Source organism: Mastigoproctus giganteus, chromosome 10 (assembly GCF_048544385.1).
Source record: "Mastigoproctus giganteus isolate SK-2022 chromosome 10, ASM4854438v1, whole genome shotgun sequence".
Lineage (NCBI taxonomy): Eukaryota > Metazoa > Arthropoda > Arachnida > Uropygi > Thelyphonidae > Mastigoproctus > Mastigoproctus giganteus.
Window position 1 is genome coordinate 58,012,367 of NC_143584.1, and position 19,898 is coordinate 58,032,264.

The 19,898-nt window shown below is 37.4% G+C and overlaps 1 protein-coding gene across 4 annotated transcripts in view; it reads right to left on the reverse strand.

Annotated features, from left to right (window-relative positions):
• The window catches only part of LOC150079046 (transcription initiation factor TFIID subunit 4B-like), a 634,753-nt gene that overhangs the window by 120,215 nt on the left and 494,640 nt on the right, over positions 1–19,898 (reverse strand). Inside the window, exon 14 of one of the 4 annotated variants that reach the window (XM_090382250.1) lies at positions 14,454–14,575. The exons of 2 other annotated variants lie outside the window; for them this stretch is intronic. In XM_090382250.1, the coding sequence (XP_090238376.1) occupies positions 14,534–14,575 (42 nt within the window). In that variant the 3' untranslated portion in view covers positions 14,454–14,533. Of the gene's footprint in view, positions 1–14,453; positions 14,576–19,898 lie in introns of those variants that run through there. One more of the 4 variants, XM_090382249.1, reaches the window with a different exon arrangement.

The following is a 19,898-nucleotide window of genomic DNA, read 5'->3' on the forward strand; positions in this document are numbered from 1 at the left end:
GCTAATATGGTCAAGTTCTTGTAAACTGCTTTAAGTTTACAAGAACTTAAGTTTTATATTCTAGGAATATAAAAAAAAATTGCTATATTTTACATGAAGAAATTAAAACTTTCAGCCCTCCACTTTCACAAGTTAAAAGGATTAAACTTGCTTGAAAATAAAGAAAAATTATGATACTTAAAGGAGATGAACATAAAATTGAACACTTATATAAACTTTTATAAATTTCATAATATCATGAATTTTTTTGCAAGGGAAAATATGTGAAGCAATAGATTTGTTAGCAATTTCATTGGCGTGATGCCCACAAAAGCTTCTGAGCCTGGCACCCCTGTTTCATACCATTGGATTCATTATTATATCAGAATTTTATAATTACAGATCAGATTACTGATCGTTGTTCGAGTATAACTGTATGTCTGATTTTTTCCAGCAAAGTGATGCAGCAACTAATGTGATGTCAACATGACATTAGTCACACTTGTAAGTTGGACAAAAAAGCACATAAAAGCTGAATGAAATGTTGGATTTCATTTCCATTCGGGAGGAGAAATTAAAAGTACAAATAAATTGTGTGTATGTATTATTAATTAATTTTTTTCTTTCAACAAGTCATTTTTTCCCTTCTCAAAATCAGTGAACTTACTGTTCAAAAAATAGCAGATCATCACTAAATTTAAATCTGAATATATGCTCTGGTTACATGACAGGAACAGACTGTCTAATCAACATGGAGGCAGCAATAAACATTCGGCAGAACACATTTACATTTACTCAAAGGAACAATGCTTTGATTTCACTGGTAGAGTAACGTTTTGTTGCAATTAGACAGCACTTTAAAGCAGAGCAACAAACTGTTCCCAAATGAACCATATAAACCAAATTATTAATCTTATTCATATTCATCTTCTGTTGCAGGCCTGTTTCTTATCACACAGAAGAAAAAAAAATCTTCCATAAAATTCTTTTAACTACCTGTGCACCTGAGAAGGTCAACACCTAAGTAGCAATTTATTTAGATTCAGTCAAAGATCACATCTTTATTCCCTCAACACTTGAACAATATACATTTATATATTAATTATGCAAAAGATATTTTAATTACCGATATTCTTGAAATGAAAGAAAATAATACTATCCATTTCCTTAACTTGAATGTTCTTAATGGAAACAATAGCTTACAGATTAAAATATATCGTCGTTATTCCCCACTTTAGCTTGGTTCACTATAACGCTCTGATTTTATTTTTTATACTATTCCAAAAATTTGTGTGGTGTTAGCCCAGAATAGTGCAGTTCACTGAAATGCCTTGGGAACAGTTACCCATTTGTAGCTGTTTGGATATCTGATAGGCCTGTCAAAAATAAATTTTTAACGCTCTTAAATTCAATTTTCCAATTAACTACAATTCACAGCGCTTGCTATCAGAAGGTGCACTCTGATTTTTACTGATATTGTCATTAACAAAAAAAAAAAAAAAAAAAAAGCTGAACTGCACTGGATATGCTGCAAAGAATTTTCAATTTATAACAAGGCATATTTTTGACCTGTCTCTTTATTGCTCTTGCTCCAAAAGTTATTATTATTATTATTTATTTTTTTTTTGTTCATGAATAATTTACATCTCTGTGTTCATATTTTGCAGCAGTTTGTAATGGTGCACATTTCCAGTATCCACAGCTGTAATTGCTATGGTCATGTGATCTGTTATTATGTTAAATAAAATGGCACTTAGCACTCAAACCTTGTGGAAGTCCTTGATCCTGAATAAAATCAGAAGATAAGTGATTGTAACCTGAAATAAGTAGAAAGTTTCTGATAAACTGTAGCAGATAATCCCTTTACAAACTGTCATTTGCTGACAGGGACTTGCACTGTGTAGCAATGCTGTTTAGTTTTAGTTTCCAGCTTATGCATCATTAAGTGCATTTTGTATCCTCACAATCAATTTTAATTTACTGCGATACTCCTCAATCGGAAGAAATTAATACTATCAAATTTGCTTGGCCATAATGTCATTAATACAAACAGTAGATTAGGGGCTAAAATATAAAGAAGTTACCTGTTACGGCATGGTTCACCCGGAGTTTGTATTCTAATGTACTCTGTATTTTTTGTCACCCAGAGTTGACTGTGTTTCCCCAGATGTGTTGTTTACTGCAAACACTGTGGGAACAGTTACACTAATTAGTTTTGCTCTCCGCCCCCCACCAAATTGGTTTCAAAGAGATGAAGTGAGTCAAGCTTGTTGTAATAGTATGAAGAATGTGAAGAACTATTGGAAAAGTTCACCATTCAAAAGTAAATTGTATATTCTAAGAAGACTGGATTCAGCAGAGTACTAGATTTAGTTGTTTTGAGTGATCTGAAAATTAACACTATCACTGTTATTGTAAATAAAGTATCATTTTAAAACCAGCACTCTGGATGATAACATAAGAGGTGACTCCAGAAAATAAATTTCCCACACTAATCTTGAATCAATGATTAAAAATCTCAAAGTTTTTCTACCTTCATAAATATAGCCAAACTTTTACTGCAACAGCTTCTGAAGTGATTTTTTTATGGTTTTTATACAGAAATTGCACACGGAAAACCTGTCAGTTAACTGTAAATATCTTTGTAACTATTTTGTGTTTTGTTTGAAAATTAGTGTGATACCACTGGAGAGATGATGCCGTTCGATTAAAGTTTCAGGTTACTTGTTTTTCTTCCCCTACTAGCTCAATAAACACTGCCTAGTTGTGTTTGAAAGATTATTGTTTTCAGAGAATAAAAATGATTATAGGAAACCTGCAAGAAGCAAGGTATGTAGTTTCAAATTTCGCATGCTGCCAGGCACACCAAATTTGAAATAAATTTTTAAATAAACGTGAACATGTAAGTAACTAATAGTATTGAATACATAAAATGTTTTTTTAAATATTTTAATAATATTTATATGCACAATAAGCAGAAATTTATGTGAATGCACATATTACCAAAAAAAAAAAAAAAAAAAAAAAAAAAAACCAACCTTATTACATTGAGGGGAATTCCAAGTTTGTCTAGTTCTTCCTTGAATTTATTCAAACTGCCCACTTCCATAACAACAGATGGAAAACTGTTCCAACAATCAACCACCCTGGCTGAAAGCAAACCTCTATATGTCTACCTTGCAACTATCTTTCCTTAATTTAAATTTATGCCTCCTCATGTATAGTCTGCGCAAGAAGAAGAAAACCATTAGCACTGAGCTTGCTCAATCCACGCAAAGCCTTAAACACTTCAATCAGATCACCTCACAGGTGCCTATTCCCCAGAGGTTGTAATTTGCAGAAATGAAGCCTTTTCTGGTAAGAGCACCTTTCTGTTCCCCTTAGAAGTCTTATTACCCTTCTACCAGGATGGTAGAAGGGTAACAAGATTGGAGAGGGGAACAGAAATTAAACAGGAAGGATGCAGATCTACTGCAATGGTATACAGGTCTCCACACCTGTGTGCGGTACTCAAGATGTGGCCTAACTATTGCCATACACAATGGGATAATCACCTCCTTATCCTGGCAAGCAAAATCCCCCATATATCATTAACAATACCCTAAGAGCAGTCCTAACAGCCTGTCTACACTGCTAATGGAACTTCTGACTACACAATTCTCAGGCCTTTTTCATTTTCCACTACCCAGAATGTAGTACCACACAGTTGGTATATTAAACTGAGAATCCTACCACTCATATACAGTACCTCACATTTGTCAATATTAAACTTAGATTGTCATTTCTCAGTCTATCTGCCTAATTTTTCTACATCTTGTTGCAATAGCTTACCTTGATTACTGTCATTAATCACCTTACCAATTTAATGTCATACACAAACATTAAGTCTGATATACCTTCATCAATATCATTAATAACTACAAAGAACAACAATGGGTCCAACATTGAACCATGGGGGATTAAACTAATAATACTAGTCCAGGAAGAGCAGTGCCCATTAATAATCACACTCTGTCTTTTCCCACTCAACCATCCCTTTATCCATAGAAGAAACTTGCACTTAATGCCACACTGCCCCAATTTGTACAGCAGTATTTTATGTGCAAAAGAATCAAACGCTTTCCTGAAATCCAAGTACACGATATCAAAATTATGTTTTGCAATCAGTTCCCTTGTCAATGCATCACAGTATCCAATCAGACTGGTTGGACAAGATTTCCCCTTAACAAACTCACATGTGACTGAAGAACAACTGCCTTCCTTTCTAGATGGTTCTGCATTACTTCTTTAACCAGTGACTCCATTATTTACCCCGGAACAGAATTCAAACTCTACAGTCCATAGAACCTCCCCTGAATCCAAGGTGCTCCCATAATTATACAAACCTTTAGCCACAATTAACTGCTTAACCATAACTACAATTAACTTCACTGCTTTTCTTAATATAACTGGATAGGTCATATTCACCTCACATGCCTTTTTTTATGGATCCGCAACAATTTCTTTTCCACTTTTCCTCTCAGTTACCACAAAATCATTTAATTCCTGTTAGACAGTGATTAACTTCTGGCATTCGCCCTCCTGAAAAAACTCTTTATGCATGAATATATATGCAAAATACCTAATCAGTTTGTGAGCAACCTGAGCAGGATCATCAACAATTAACCCATCAACACTACGTGGACCAATGTATTTCAACCCCTTCCTTCTACTGTTAACATAATATAATTGTTTCCTCCTGTTGCTCCTCGAACATGCTATAGAAAACAGTTATCATACCAATAAATCCACAAAAGTTTTGTTAGCGTGTTGAGTGACCAACCCACAAGTTCCAGTCAATATCTCTAAAGTTAAAATGCACCATTACAAAGAGATTCATATTTACTGGTCTAATCTATTTTCTGTATGACTGTTTGTTATACTCATCACAGTCAATAGGCTTATAACACACCAAAATGATAACAACCAATATTGCTATGGCATTAGACATGGCAACCCATGTTGACTGGATGCCTTAGATTTAGTATTTAATATAAATTATCCCCTCTTTTTCCATGCCCCTTATTGTTCCTCATTTTTCGGTATATTTTCTAGGATAAACTTCATCATGGATTGTCATTCATGTCTTAATTGATGCAGTTTTCGAAGACCTTTCAGGCAAGTCTATTTTTATTACTTGTTGAGTTTCTGTGATTTTACGACTGTTTTCTTTTGTCTTTATGCGTGCATAATATCAACAAATGTTGTTTGCCTGTCAGTCCGTCAGTCAGGTATTTCAGTTTGAAAGCAGTGTAGAGAAAACTGCTTTGGTTAGGCAACAAAGGTGGCTCATTCCCTTCAAAGTACAGGGTCTGGACAAAAATGATCTGGTAGCAATATGGATGCCCGATAGTGGATGGAATGCAGCCACTGAAGCACACTGTTTTTGGTAAAACACAGAGCATATTCAGATCTCTCTTGTACTTTGTGCACAGTTGAAAGTAGGGAAACTTCTGATTAAATACAAGCTCTAAGAATTTTGTTTCTTCTACTGCTGGAATAGCAATTCATCCAAGCTTCAATTCAGATCCAGGATGAAGATTATGCTTAAAACAAAAAAATACAGTGGTTATAATCATCATTCTCCCTCACTAGACAGAAAAGGCCAAGTTCATTCCTGTCAATGATATGAGCATCTGGGCTCATATCATTGACATCTGATATGATTGAAAATCTGGGCATTCCCCTCCCATCAGACTCAAGTTTTGCAAAATAGGCAAATTGGCCACAGAACGCATGGACAGATGAATTTATGGACATAGCAGATGAGTTGTTTCTTGGTTAGCTTCAATGTGATAGTTTTTTTTTTTTTTTTTTTTGTAGCAACAATCGACAAAAGACTGTTTGCATACATTGTGTACATTTATCATAGAAAACAAATCGAAAAATTCTCTTGAAATCACTTTATGTTTATTTAGCAAAATCGTAATAAGAATTGATGAAATACTCTAATTTACTTCAGAAAGTTGAAAAATTCAGTACTGTTTGCCTCATCACTATTCAGTTGCTATATAATGTTATCAGCTCTCAAAGATGAACCAGGGATAGCAAGGTCGAATGTCTTGTTGATAGTGAGGCAATCAAAAAGAATGTGCTTAATATTTAGATGCAGGTAAAGGTTAGATGCAGGAGGGGATCCACCAATGGAGGAACAAAGGTGGATCCCTCCTGTGAGTAGATTGGAAGTGGGTCAGATAGGTTTATGTCCTAATCTTGCCATTTTAAGGAGTACTTCTCATTGTAATCTGCAGACAGTGGAGTTTTTGGATCCAGTTTTAAATGAAGGAGTTTATTAGTGGTTTCACTGTGTCATTTTGCTGTGAAATGTATGATGTATGAATGATAAGTCTGTAGCCAGAGGCTGGAACAGGGATACAGGTTAAATCTGAAGTGGGTGGATTTTTTTTTGCAGTATTATTGGCCAATTCATTTTCCAATATTCTGGCATATGCTGGGATCCAAAAAAAAGGGATCAGTTGGTGGTATTTATTAATTTGAAGTACTAGGCTCCTCATGTGATTTAAAATAAGGTGAACTTTACGAGAGAAATTACACAATGCCATGATTGAGTTGAAGTAATCAGTGTAAATAACATATTTTAAAGAACGGTCAGAATCAAGATTTTTCTTAAGCCAATTTAATGCATGTGTTTCAGATGAAAAGCTACTACATTCAGAGAGAGGGAGAAGGGACATCAAAATAACAGAAGGAAACACTGCACAGCTTGTACAATGGTTGAATCATCATTTAGAGCCATTGGTAGATATTGGAAAAAAATTAACATATTTCTGAAAGTGAACTGCATGGAGTTGTTTCACATAAGATGCCTGTAGTATGTTCTTTCCCCAGCTGAGGAGGAGAAGAAGTCATGGTGGTGGTGGTGGTGGTGGTGGCGGTAGTCAAGTGTAAGATGGAAACATTCCAAACCTGTGTCAATTCAAGGTGTAGCTCTCTGAGTTTTGCTATGCTAGGTTTGTTTCTGTATAAACTTTCTAATGTGGGTTGAATAGTTAGTGCTAAATGGGATATGAAGCATAACTTTGTATTTTGACTATGAACTTAAGTAACAATGTTTTCCTACAGAGAAAAGCAGGGAGGGGTCTTGTGCATCAATGTATAGACTATGCTCTTGTGATGTTCTGTAAGGCATCAAGTGTAATTCCTCTCCACTGGGTGGAGAGGATTACATTCGGTGCCTTACAGAATCATTATAAATAGGAGGGATCTAATCAATGCACTATATATATATATATATATATATATATATATACACACACACACACAGAGGGTGTCTGGGATAGAGGTATCCAAAAATAACGGCTTATAATGCAAGAACCATTCATTATATTTTCTCAAACGAAAGCGTAGTCAATAGGAAATCTCTCCAAAATTTTCTATCACACTGTCAAGGTCACTAGGGCAGGCGCATCACCAGTAGTTGCGCACATGCAAAAACAGCTATTGCCTCAGTCCCTCAGTCGAGATGTGGATGCCACAGCAGAAGGTGCAGTGTGTGGATGGCTGGGTACGTGTGTGTGTCGTTTACCTGGGGAAGTGATGGCGCCTGGATATACTGTGGGACGAAAACATGCTTTGGTTAGCTGAATTTCAATCAGTTACACGTGTTCAGCAGTGTGCACGAAGGGAATGGAATGTGGATCCATCCACATCCATTCTTCAGTGGAATAAGACTCTAAAAGAGACGGGAAGTTTGGTTTCACAAACTGGGAAACACCCGAAGAAGCGTGTGACCGACGAGACTGTGGATGGGGTGGTTGATTCATTCTCTAGGAGTGCACGTAAGTCAATTAGACTGGTTAGTCCTTTCCTTCCTTTTTGTTAGTTGTTGGCACATCGGTTTCTGTGGCCATACTGCACCTCTCAAGGTTTTTGCATTTCTACTCGGATCCAAGCCCAAGGCGGGATTCGAACCCGCGACCTTTGGGTTGCCAGGCAGGCACTTTACCCACCTGGCTAGCCCGGTCGGCGACTGGTTAGTAATGAACTGCAGATTCCTCGTTCAACAGTTCACGACATTATTCACAGACGTCTCCACTTGCATGAGTACAAAATTCAACTTCTTCATGCATACAAAATTCAACTTCAACACCTTAAGCCAAATGATCACCGCTTAAGAGCTGATTTCGCTGCTGCGATGATCAGCCGTATCAATGACAATCCCAATTATCTTGATCTGTTGTTATTCAGTGATGAATCAACCTCTCACATTTGCGGGAAAGTTAACAGACACAATTGCCACATTTGGGGTATGGAGAATCCTCACAAAGTGATCAAAAATGAAAGAGACACACAACAAGTCAATGTCTGGTTAGGAGTGCACAGAAATGGCATCAGTCCATTTTTTTTCATAGAGCTCAAATTGACAGGACACACCTTGATATGCTGCAGATTCTCCCCAGGTTTCAGCAAGATGGTGTTCCACCACATTTTCATTGAGATGTTACCATGTTTTTGAACAAGACTTTTCCTGGATGTTGGATCGGAAGAGGAGGTCCAACTGCCTAGCTGCTTAGATCTCAGGATATGACTCCATTGGACTTTTTTTGCACGGGGCTTTATTAAAGACTGTGTGTACCAGAGAAAAGTTCAGGATTTTGACAATTTGAAACAGCGTATCGTTGAAGCAGTTGCTCTGATAACGCCTCAGATGCTGGAAAACACTTGGCAAGAGCTCGAGTATAGTTTTGATATCTGTTGAGCTACAAAAGGTGCCTACATTGAACTTTATAAAAACTTGGTGAGATACTCTGTATAATTACAAAAAAATGATTTTAATACACCTTATAGATGCTGAGATATGTGTGTATTTTTGGATACCTCTAGCCCGGACACCCTGTATATATCACTGTTGTTGTTGCTGTTTGGTATTTAGGAGCATTAGCAACTAAGGCCATATTGCTTCGGGGTTATGCGGTGGTCATTCCCTGACCTTTCCGCATCCTCCGTATTTGGTAGTCACGGGCTCGAACCCCGGTCTAATCAAGAAGCGTGCGCTACGCACTGCTGCTCCTGCCCACCTGGCTACGGAGGCGCCATATATCACTGAAACAGGAGTGGTATGATCTGCTTTCCAAGGTAGTTAGGGTTACAACTGAGTATGTTCAACTTTTTGAGACAAGAAGTACTTCTATATTTAATATATGAACACCAAGAAATTAAACTTATATCCTCGATATCCAATGTTATTAGTGATTGGGAAGGTCAAGTTTAAGGTCTGCATAAACTCATGCTTTGGGAATGGCAGGATATAGAGAGGTCACCTGTGAACAGTAAATTTCAATTGTGTGTAGAAGCAGTTTGGTGACAGCACCTATTCTAAAGTCAAAAAGAGTGGCATTTAGTTGATCCCCGTGGAACTCATTTTTCCTGGACAAATGCTATGGAGAGGGCATGTTAGTATCAAATATAAAAAGAACAACTCTAGAAATTTTTCACAAATATAGGTAGATTTCTCCATAGACAAGAAAGCAAAGATCAAATATGGCATGCTGATATGTAGCATTATCAAATGCCTTCTCTATATCTGTAGGTCATTAAAAGATGTTTATTTTTAATTAAAGGGATTATAAATGGCAAATTCAGATATGGCAATAAGATCTCCAAAGAACTGTTTTGACAAAAGCCACACTGACTACAATTCATTTAGATGTTGTTGATTCAGCAAGAGACAGAGTTGGCTGGAAAATGTTGGTCTCCAATGTTCAAATTGAACACGGAACCTGAAGAAGAAGACTGATCCAGATGAGTCAAGTGAAGTTTTTCCAAGGATTCTGCTCAGGCAGCTGGAGAGGTGGGGGTCTATAGCTATGCAGATTGGTGGAATCTTTTCCAGAGTTGAAGAATTCAAAAACAGTGGAGCAATGCCAAGGTAGAATATATGTTTTCTAGAAATATTCAGTTGTAAAAGACCAGGAGTATGCATAATCCCATCTGGTCCAGAAGCACTTCTGTGTGCTGTTCCAATGACATGTAAATGTTTGGATTACTGAAGAGGTTAATCAATGAAAGAAGGAGAGCAGTTTTTTTTTTTAATGGAACACTGTTCTGTGGTTTTAAGATTTTTAAATGCCAGAGAGTAAACTGCTGCTGCTGACACTGCAGAAAATGTTTTGCTGAAAGTAAAGAATTTTCTAGCCTGTGAAGAGGATTGAAGAAGGTACAATGGGAAACCTGCCAATTTTTTTCTCCATATTATTCTGGAATTAGTGTCTCTATTAATGTTGGAAACAAAGCAGATCCAGGATATTTCTTCTTGACTTGCCTTTGGATCAGATGTGCTTTTGCCTGTAATTTCCTATAGTTAAAGACATTAACTGTGGTTGGAATTTGGCAAAACAAATTCCAGGTTTCATTTTTGCCATATTTGCCTTTGTGCCTTCTGAATTCTACCAATTATTATGATGATTCCAGGCTGGAGAATTTGACAAAATGGAATTAAGCCTTTGCCCACATTTGGAAAGTGTGACATTATCAATAGGCTGCAGGAGAGTTATTTTCTCATAAAGGGAATCAAATGAGTGATAATTTTCCCAGTTAGATTGGGAAAATTTCACTTCCTACACATTTGAGCTAAAGATGCTTTTAATATATATCACACAATTGGAAGCAATCACTGCCCACAGGATCATTTAAAACAACCCATTATATGGTCAGAAACAGTACTGGAGAATAAATTGAGATATCTATTGTACAGATATGTCCAAATTGTTTGTTGTTTGTTATTTGGTTTTTAGGAGCATTAGCAACTAAGGCCATATTGCTCCGGGATATGCGGTGGTCATTCCCTGAATGACCTTTCCGCATCCTCCGTATTTGGTGGTGACGGGCTCGAACCCCGGTCTAATCAAGAAGCATGTGCTACGCACTGCTGCTCCTTCCCACCTGGCTACGGAGGCGCCATATGTCCAAATGGAAATGGTGAATGAGTGTGTGCACCAGTAAAAGTATGGTAAGGTTTTTGTGCCTCCAGGAAGTTTTCAATTAGTAGGCCACATTAATCTAATTTAGGGAATCCCTATAAGCAGTGCCACTCACTAAAATACCCTAATATAAAGAGAAATGGAGGTAGCTGCATGACACGATCATCAGGATTTTCAATGAGTAAGTATGGTTTGGGGGTAGACAGACTGAGACAAGTATTATCACATATAAGTAATTAGACATACAACAACATCTATCTTGGGTTGAAGTGTTTAGTTGGGATCTATGAATTTAACAAAACGGCCACACTACGACCAGCACCACAGACAGCATCTGCTGCATTATGATTTTATCAATAGAGACAACTCTTTACTGTAGACAAATTTGTGAAGTTAAATAAATTTTCTGTAAAAAGAGGCCAGCTGGGGATTAGTGATTAATTAGGTGTTGGATATTGTCAATGTCACAACGAAAGTCTCTGCAATTTCACTTTATAATAGGAGGCAATATTTGTATTTAGTTGAAGAAGCTGGATTTAGCTGCTTTTTGAAGGTGGTTGGGATTGTGGCATTTAGGCTTTGGTTTGTCTTTTTTTTCAGGAAGATGAGCTGACTGGTATCCATATCTTCCAGCACATAAATTTACAGAATCAGGTCCTCCCATTTGGATGTGGTCCAATTATTATTTATTGCATTTGATATTAATCATTAGAGTACCAGATGCTGCTGCTGTGTTGTTATTGTCAGAGGAGTATTATAAACCTTATCTGAGAGGTTAGATTGTTCCTGAGAGAGGACATCATCAGCCCAATCAGAGATTGTTATATTAGTAAAAAATGTGATGTCAGTCTGAGTGGTGACCATTTGATATTTCTGTACAACACTGGCATAAGTGGCACGTTTGGCTACACTGTGCAATTAGTCCATGCTTTGTGGTAACTGACCTTGTGTTTAACCTGTGTTTTATTATTATTTCTTTCTCAATTTTCCATCTTTCACATCTTAGAGTATGCTGGATGGTTGCCATTGCAGTTGTGGCAGGTCATATTTATTGCCGAACAGTTTGCCATTTTCCATTGCCAAAGTTTCAATGTGATCTGAGGAGTTACAGTTAGGGAAGATGGTCTCCTCTACATACCACAGGAGAGTGGCCATGCTCAGGCCAATCTCAAATGGTATGCAGACAAGGGCAAGTAGGGTTACTGAAGGTAAAAATAATATTCCTAGTGGGGTAAAGTTTATTGTTTTGAGTTTTAATTCATTTGGCCTGAAATTACATTTTATTTCTGCAGCTTTTTAACTATTTCTTTTGCTGTTAAATAGATTCCAACTAGATATGATACCCTGAGACCTATTTAGGATTACATGGGGAAATACTTTTGCCAAAATTCCAACAGAGTTTGTAAGTTTTAACAGTTCTTTGAGTGGGTCATAGTTTTCATCAGTAAGTCCCCTAATTACAATTTCTTAATCATCTTAGGAGATACAAAGATGGTTTAAGAGACTGATGGTTAAGAGATGTTTCTGAATAAAGCAGGGATACATAGTCAGAGAATGAGTGATAAAGAAGGATTGGAAGGTTTGCTCCATCCAGTCAGTCTCAGTCTTTTAGAATGTAATTTTAAAATATTCATTAAGGTATTCACAATCATGTTGGAGTGAACAATGATTTAAGCACTGGACAGGAATTTGTATTCTTTTTGCTCCTTAGGGAAAGTTTGCTCCACCAGGTTCCCAGCTCTGCTGCAGGAGGCAAGGGCTGTAGTTTGTCAAAAGTTTGTCAAGAGATGTTGCAGTACATTGCAAGCAAGAAAAGCATTATGAATTTGCAGAAGTTCAGCTATAGAGTCTCACTAGAAATCTCTTGATTACAACTGCTTGGCATTGGGACAAGGAAACGAAGCATCTTCAAGAGCACATGACAGGTGAAGCTGGGAAGAAAAGAGCTCATACAACTAATTCTTCCTTTTCATTCAGGTGAACTTGAAGCTCAAACTCTCTATCTTTACAAAGCAATTATTTTGGAACTAAGTTCCTTTTTCTCGTGAACAAATGTTTTCAGCTTGCAAGTTCCTTTGAAGGTTATTACGTCAAAAAAAAAAAAAAAAAAAGAAAAGAAAAAAATACTAACTTAATTTCACACTGACTGATCTTATTCTAAGAGTGTTGAGCAGAGATGAAGCTAAAAGTTGTGTTCCTGCCCACTTTTTAACAGCCATACAGATTCATAGTATTAGAACCCCTGATCCATTGGGCCTTTGTGCAGTGGAAGACCACACAGTATGTACTTTAGCCAATGCTTGAAACATGGGTGAGAGGCTTGCACATTATTCTATTCACCCATTTCTTTACCAGAAGGATCTGTTGAACTGGAACCAAAGAAAACAAATAGCAAAACAAAAGGCAGGCCATGCATTCCACACCACAGAAGGAAAACCATGTAGATGGTTGTGGTGGTGGTAGTGAGGTGTGTGTGTGGAGGGGGGGTTGGTGAGAGATGGGCACTACCATTTATTATTATTATTAGCCTTATGGTGCAAGAAAGCCTGAGGCTTATGCTGCACCAGGCAAAAAAAAAAAAAAAAAAATTTCTGAATTACCCAAAGAGAGAGAGAGAGAGAGAGAGAGAGAAGGGAATCACCAAGAAAGAGAAGAATGATGATATCCAGCTCAGGACCCTGGGTGTGCCAAACCCATAGCTGACACGTGGATTTCAGTGCAGTGAGAAATTAGAGAGGAATTATTATTTGATAATTTGGCAACATTATTTTTAGTCTCATAAGGTGAATTAGTTGAATAATGTCTGATTCTTAATTCAGAATTTCTACTGCTAATGTATTCAATTGGTGGGGGAGAAGAATTGTGTATTTGGAATTCAAGTTTTATAGAGAATACAAAACTTGGGAAGACTGGAAATGGCAGTGTACCATCAGAAAATGGTAACAAAAACTGTGTCGATACAAGTGCTTCAATTCTTTTGAGTTTGATTTGTGTCTTAACCTGAATAAATAAATTATATTTGATAGTGTTAAATTTTCATTTAACATCATCAGCAATTTCCTTTGTTGCCAAAGGCAACAAAAGATATTTCTGAATGTCCATTAAAACTTAGCAGAAATAAGATAAGTTGTGTGCTGAAATGAGGTTCTAGAACAGCTGGGTGAGCCACAAGCAGCAAAACCTATCGAATATATAATGTATAAATTTAAAACACTGTATCTTATGTTATTCTTAAATTTAAGAAAAAATGCTGGTAAGAAAATATACAGTTGTTCTTGTTTTGGGAATTTTTGGCGCATCGACTGTTTTGGTCATAGAATGCTGGATCACATGGTTTATCGTGTACTATGTTTGAACAAGTGTGTGTGTTTTCAGAAGCCAATTTGCTAGTTGTGGGGGCTGAAAAACCCAAAGCTGCTGTATTTTAAAGAATTCTATAAAGAAATTAAAAAGAAAGATAAGCAGCTTTCACTCACACAATTCCTGAAGCCGATTTCTACTTCCACTGCATCAAGCTCCATTGCGTCTACCTCCTCTGCATCTAGCTCTTACATCAACAAACCACCCCCATCATCTCACAGAGTGTCAAGTCTCATATATGGTCTTTTTTGGATTACCTGTAAGTTAAACACGCACATTTTTATATGTATATTTTACACTGCTAATTTTTCCAATTTTTCTATTGTTTAAAAATTGAGTTTCTGTATTTTCCAACTAGCCTGACCCCCCCCCCCCCACCTTTCCCACATTACTTTAGACATTTGTCATTTGTGATATTGCCATTGTAAGGGTGTGCTGTTGTCTAACCCTAGTGGTTGGCAAGAGATACTAATAGTTACAAAAAAGTTGAGAGGGAAATCAAAATATTTCCTGGGTCCCATTCAAACCTGGCTATGTTCTATCTCATCACTCAGAAGCTGCTGATGCCTGAATTATTCAATACATGACTTGATAAAAAGAAAATCCTTTTCACCACCGAAGAAGGGTATTTTTAATGTATGCATGGCACTCACAGTTCTGGTGATTAAATCCTACCAAGGTGAGAATATGACAAGTGAATGATGAACAAAATATAGTATGCTTCTCTACTGATTTTAGTTTGAAGTATCCATGTGAACAAAGCAAGATATTTGTAAATGGCTTCTTTTCATTTTGCCTGAAAAGTGTTTGACAATTACTTGTTAATTGTCAATTAACAATTACTTACTTGTTAACAGTTGACAATTACTTACTTGTTAACAGGAGAGATTGCTTCTACAGGGATGGGATACACTTAAATAGAAAGGGTGCAAGAATATTTGCTGATGCTATCGAGGCAGTGTTAGGTGGGTCGGAAAACTGCTAGCTTGGGGGGAGACAAAGACCAATAGATTGACAGTAGCCACTGGCAGAGGTGAAAGAGATTCTTGCACTGCTTCTATTAGAATGAGCAGAAGCCTGAAAAACAAGATGCATGGTATTTCAGAGACTGCTGGGAGCCATTGCGGTACAAGTAAACACATGGGTTGTGTTAGGGTAGCTAAGAATAGAAACAGGTGCAGGTATACTTGCGTGTACACCAATGCTAGGAGTTTAGTAAATAAATTTGATGAATTTGAGGTATTGCTCAAAACATCGAAGGCAGATATTGTTGGGATATCAGAGACGTGGTGTCACACAGATATAAGGGATGCGGAACTGCAATTTGGGGAGTACTACGTCTACAGAAAGGATAGACAGGATAGGAAGGAGGGAGGTGTTATGCTATTAGTTAAGAAACACATAAAAACCAAGGAAGTGAAGCCAGTCGACATCGCTGGACAGTGCAGTGTGGAGTCAGTTTGGTGTGATATAAACATTGGGAGATCAAAATTGAGAGTAGGAGTGTGCTATAGGCCTAATGACTCTGATGAGTATAATAAGGAACTGTACAGGGAAATAGAGTGGGCCAGTAAATCAGAGTGTCTTATAATGGGAGATTTTAATTTCCCAGATATTGACTGGAATTTGGGGGCTGGATACTCACACACTAGCAGGGCTTTTGTGGATTTATTGGATGATTGTTTTCTACATCAGCATGTTCGGGAGGCAACTAGAGGGAGTAATACTCTTGATTTGATTATCAGCAGTGATTCTTCATGCATTAAGAATCTGCAGATAAATGAACCACTAGGTGGCAGTGATCACAGTGTGCTGAAGTGGGATTTACTCAAAGAGGTAACTACCATTAGGGGTAAAGGGAAGGGTTATTGCTTCCGTAAAGGCGACTACGATGGACTGAGACAGTATTTAAATTCTATACAGTGGGACCAACTTATGATGTTACCAACAGCAAATTCAAAATGGGAAGCATTCAAAGAACTTATCTTGGAAGCTACTAGGCTTTACATACCAACTAAGAAATATTGTTCAAGGTTTAGGCCAAAATGGATGTCAGATGAACTAATGAGGCATATGGCAGAGAAGAAAAATGCATGGGATACATACAAATTAACACATGACACAGAAGCCTATGATAGATACAAGTTGATATGCAACCAAGTTACAAAGGAGGTTAGGCAGGCGAAGGTAGATTACGAGAAATCCTTGGCAAGGGATGCAAAGAAAAACAGCAAAGAGTTCTTTACTTATGTAAACTCTAGAAGGAAAGGGATGAATCAGATTGGTCCACTTGATATTGATGGGTCAAGTGTTGATGATCCTGCTCAGGTAGCTAACAAACTAAATGAATATTTTGCATCGACATTCACACATGAGGAGTTATTCAGCGAGGGGAATGCCAGAGGTGTATTCAACTCTAGCAGTAAGCTACAGAATCTTGAAATAACTGGGAGCAAAGTGGAGAAGAAACTGTTGAAGATAAACACAAGAAAGGCACCCGGGGTGGATGGGATCTATCCAGTTATATTAAAGGAGGCAGCAAAGGAAGTAAGCAAACCCTTAGCCATAATTATGAGAGCTTCCTTGGACTCAGGGGAGGTACCCATAGACTGGAAATGTGCAAATGTGACCCCAATTCACAAAGGAGGATCAAAGGCTGACACAAGTAATTATAGACCTGTGAGCTTAACTTCTGTTCCAGGAAAATTAATGGAGGCACTGGTTAAAGAAACACTGCAGGATCATTTAGACAAGACTTCAGTTATAGCTCAGATACAGCATGGTTTTGTTAAGGGGAAGTCTTGCCTGACCAACTTGATTGGATACTATGATGCAGTCACAAAAGAACTGGATGCAGGGAATAACTTTGATATTATATACTTGGATCTTAGAAAGGCTTTTGATACTGTTGCATATGGAAGACTGCTACACAAATTGGAGCAGTGTGACATTGGAGGCAAATTGCTGCTATGGATAAAGGGGTGGTTGAGGGGGAGAAGACAGAGAGTGGTAATCAATGGACACTGCTCATCGTGGACTGATGTTATTAGTGGAGTCCCTCAGGGCTCAGTGTTGAGTCCATTATTGTTTTCTGTATTTATAAATGATATTGATGATGGTATATCGGGATTAATGTCCAACTTTGCAGACGATACAAAGGTTGGCAGGGTTGTCAAGGACACTACTGACACTATGCTGCTGCAACAGGATCTGGAAAGGTTGAGCAGATGGGCCGAGAGGTGGCAAATGAAGTTTAACATTGACAAATGTAAAGTACTACACATGGGAAACAGCAACCCCAGAGCAACGTATCAACTCTGTGGTACAACACTGACAGTGGTAGAGAATGAAAGGGACTTGGGGGTGGTTGTGCAGGCAGATATGAAGTTCTCTGACAGTGCAGACGGGCTGCAAGAGTAGCTCATGGAGTATTGTCAATGATATACAGGAATTTTTCCAGCAGGGATAAGGAGGTGATTATTCCATTGTATAAGGCGATGGTCAGGCCACCTAGAGTACTGTATACAGGTCTGGAGGCCTCATTTCAAGAAGGATGTAGAGCTGCTGGAACGAGTACAGAGAAGGGCAACAAGATTAGTGAATGGAACAAAGGGGTGCTCTTACGAAGAAAGGCTTAAGTTTTGCAAATTACAGTGTCTGGAGACTAGGCACCAGCGAGGTGATCTGATAGAGGTGTATAAAGCCTTGAATGGTTTAAGCATGCTCAATGCTGATGGGATTCTTCCTCTAGCTCAGAATAATCACCTGAGAGGGCATAAATTCAAATTGAGGAAAGACAGATGTAGGATAGACGTGCGGAAATTTGCCTTTAGCCAGCGGGTGGTTGGTTGGTGGAACAGACTTCCATCCCTTGTGGTGGAGGTTGATAGCCTAAATAAGTTTAAGGCTCAGCTGGACAGGTATTTTGAACGAACAGAGGGGTGAAGTGGAAGTGGTTTTTTTTTTTTTTTTTTTTGGCTGATGCTGCATAAGCTTGCTTTCTTGCATCAAATGCCTCTACTAATGCTAATGCTAATTATTTACTATTCACATTGTTTACAAATGGGGATTATATATTCCAGTGCTGTTTGTTTGTTTGTTTGGTTGGTTTTTAGGAGCATTAGCAACTAAGGCCATATTGCTCCGGGATATGCGGTGGTCATTCCTTGACCTTTCCGCATCTTCCGTATTTGGTGGTGACGGGCTCGAACCCCGGTCTAATCAAGAAGCGTGTGCTACGCACTGCTGCTGCTCCTTCCCACCTGGCTACGGAGGCGCCATATCCCACTGCTGTTTCACCTTCTGTCCAACAAAACTACTTTGACTTAAGAAAAGGTGTCTCAAATTGTAAACAGTAGAATATGAGAAACTGCAGCTGCATTTCCAGCCATGCATCACTGTTATCAACGTTGAAATCGTGATCACCAGAGCTGCACAAAGATTTTTCTGTAAATACAGTCAAATGCCGATTCAAGTGAACACAGTCATGGTGAAGAATATAAGAGTGCAAACTTAATGCAGTACAAAAATCTAACAAAGCCACTGTATGACCTTGGAATTGCCACCTTTATATTACTGAAATGCTAAAGATGAAAAAGAAGAAAGAAGAAATATGCTAGGGCAAGCAAACAATGAAAATTTTTGGAAATTCATTAATTAGTTAAAGGAATATTACATTATGGAAGATGCAGTGTCCGCTGGTTCTGTGGGCTCTATCACATAGGGCAGTGGCGTGCAAACTTATTTTGCTCGCGACCCCCTTTATTAAATATAAAATTGATGCGACCCCTCAATGTAAATTCCGAGGGAGGATGACAAGATTTTTAGAGAAGAAAAATGGCATTTTATAAATTATGTACTATAAAATTTTATTTGAGTACTGAGAAAGGAATAAAAAAAAAAAAATTGTTTCCTTTTTAATTTACACATTAAAATAATTTTTTAAAAATTTATAAAATTTGTTTAATTTTTTTATTGAATTCAGCAAAAACAACAAATCAAATTCTTATTTCTTCAATTAAGATTACAAAACAATAAAAAATAAACAATTATAAAACAAAACAATTAATGAGAAGGATGAGCCTGGATAACCGATAATATTTGGATGCAATATTTGAAAACGCTAATCTCATATTATCATCTGTATCAGGTCTGGAATGTTGTTTTGTTTTTATAGCTGTTAATTTTGAGAAATGAACATCACATAAATATGTAGACCCAAAAGTTATCTTTGTATCGCCGTTTTCGATAATTTTGGATACTCATCTCGAAGAGAAAGCCAAATTTTTCCCAAGTAGTCTTGAAATGAGCATGTCAGACGACAGGTCGATGAGATCAAAAGTAAAGGGATCACGAATCCAATACAACTTTTTTTTTTCTGGAGATATATTAAATTGTTTGGAAAAATTCTTAATTAGCATTGTTAGGTGGGTGGCAATGACATACCTAAATTGTAAAATGTCAATATTATTGCTATTAACAAAATCAGAAAAACATTGAAACATTTCAGTATTATTTCGCTCAAATTCAGTTTTCCAAAGGTTAAGTTTATTTTTGAAAGCTTCTGAGTACTAATATATT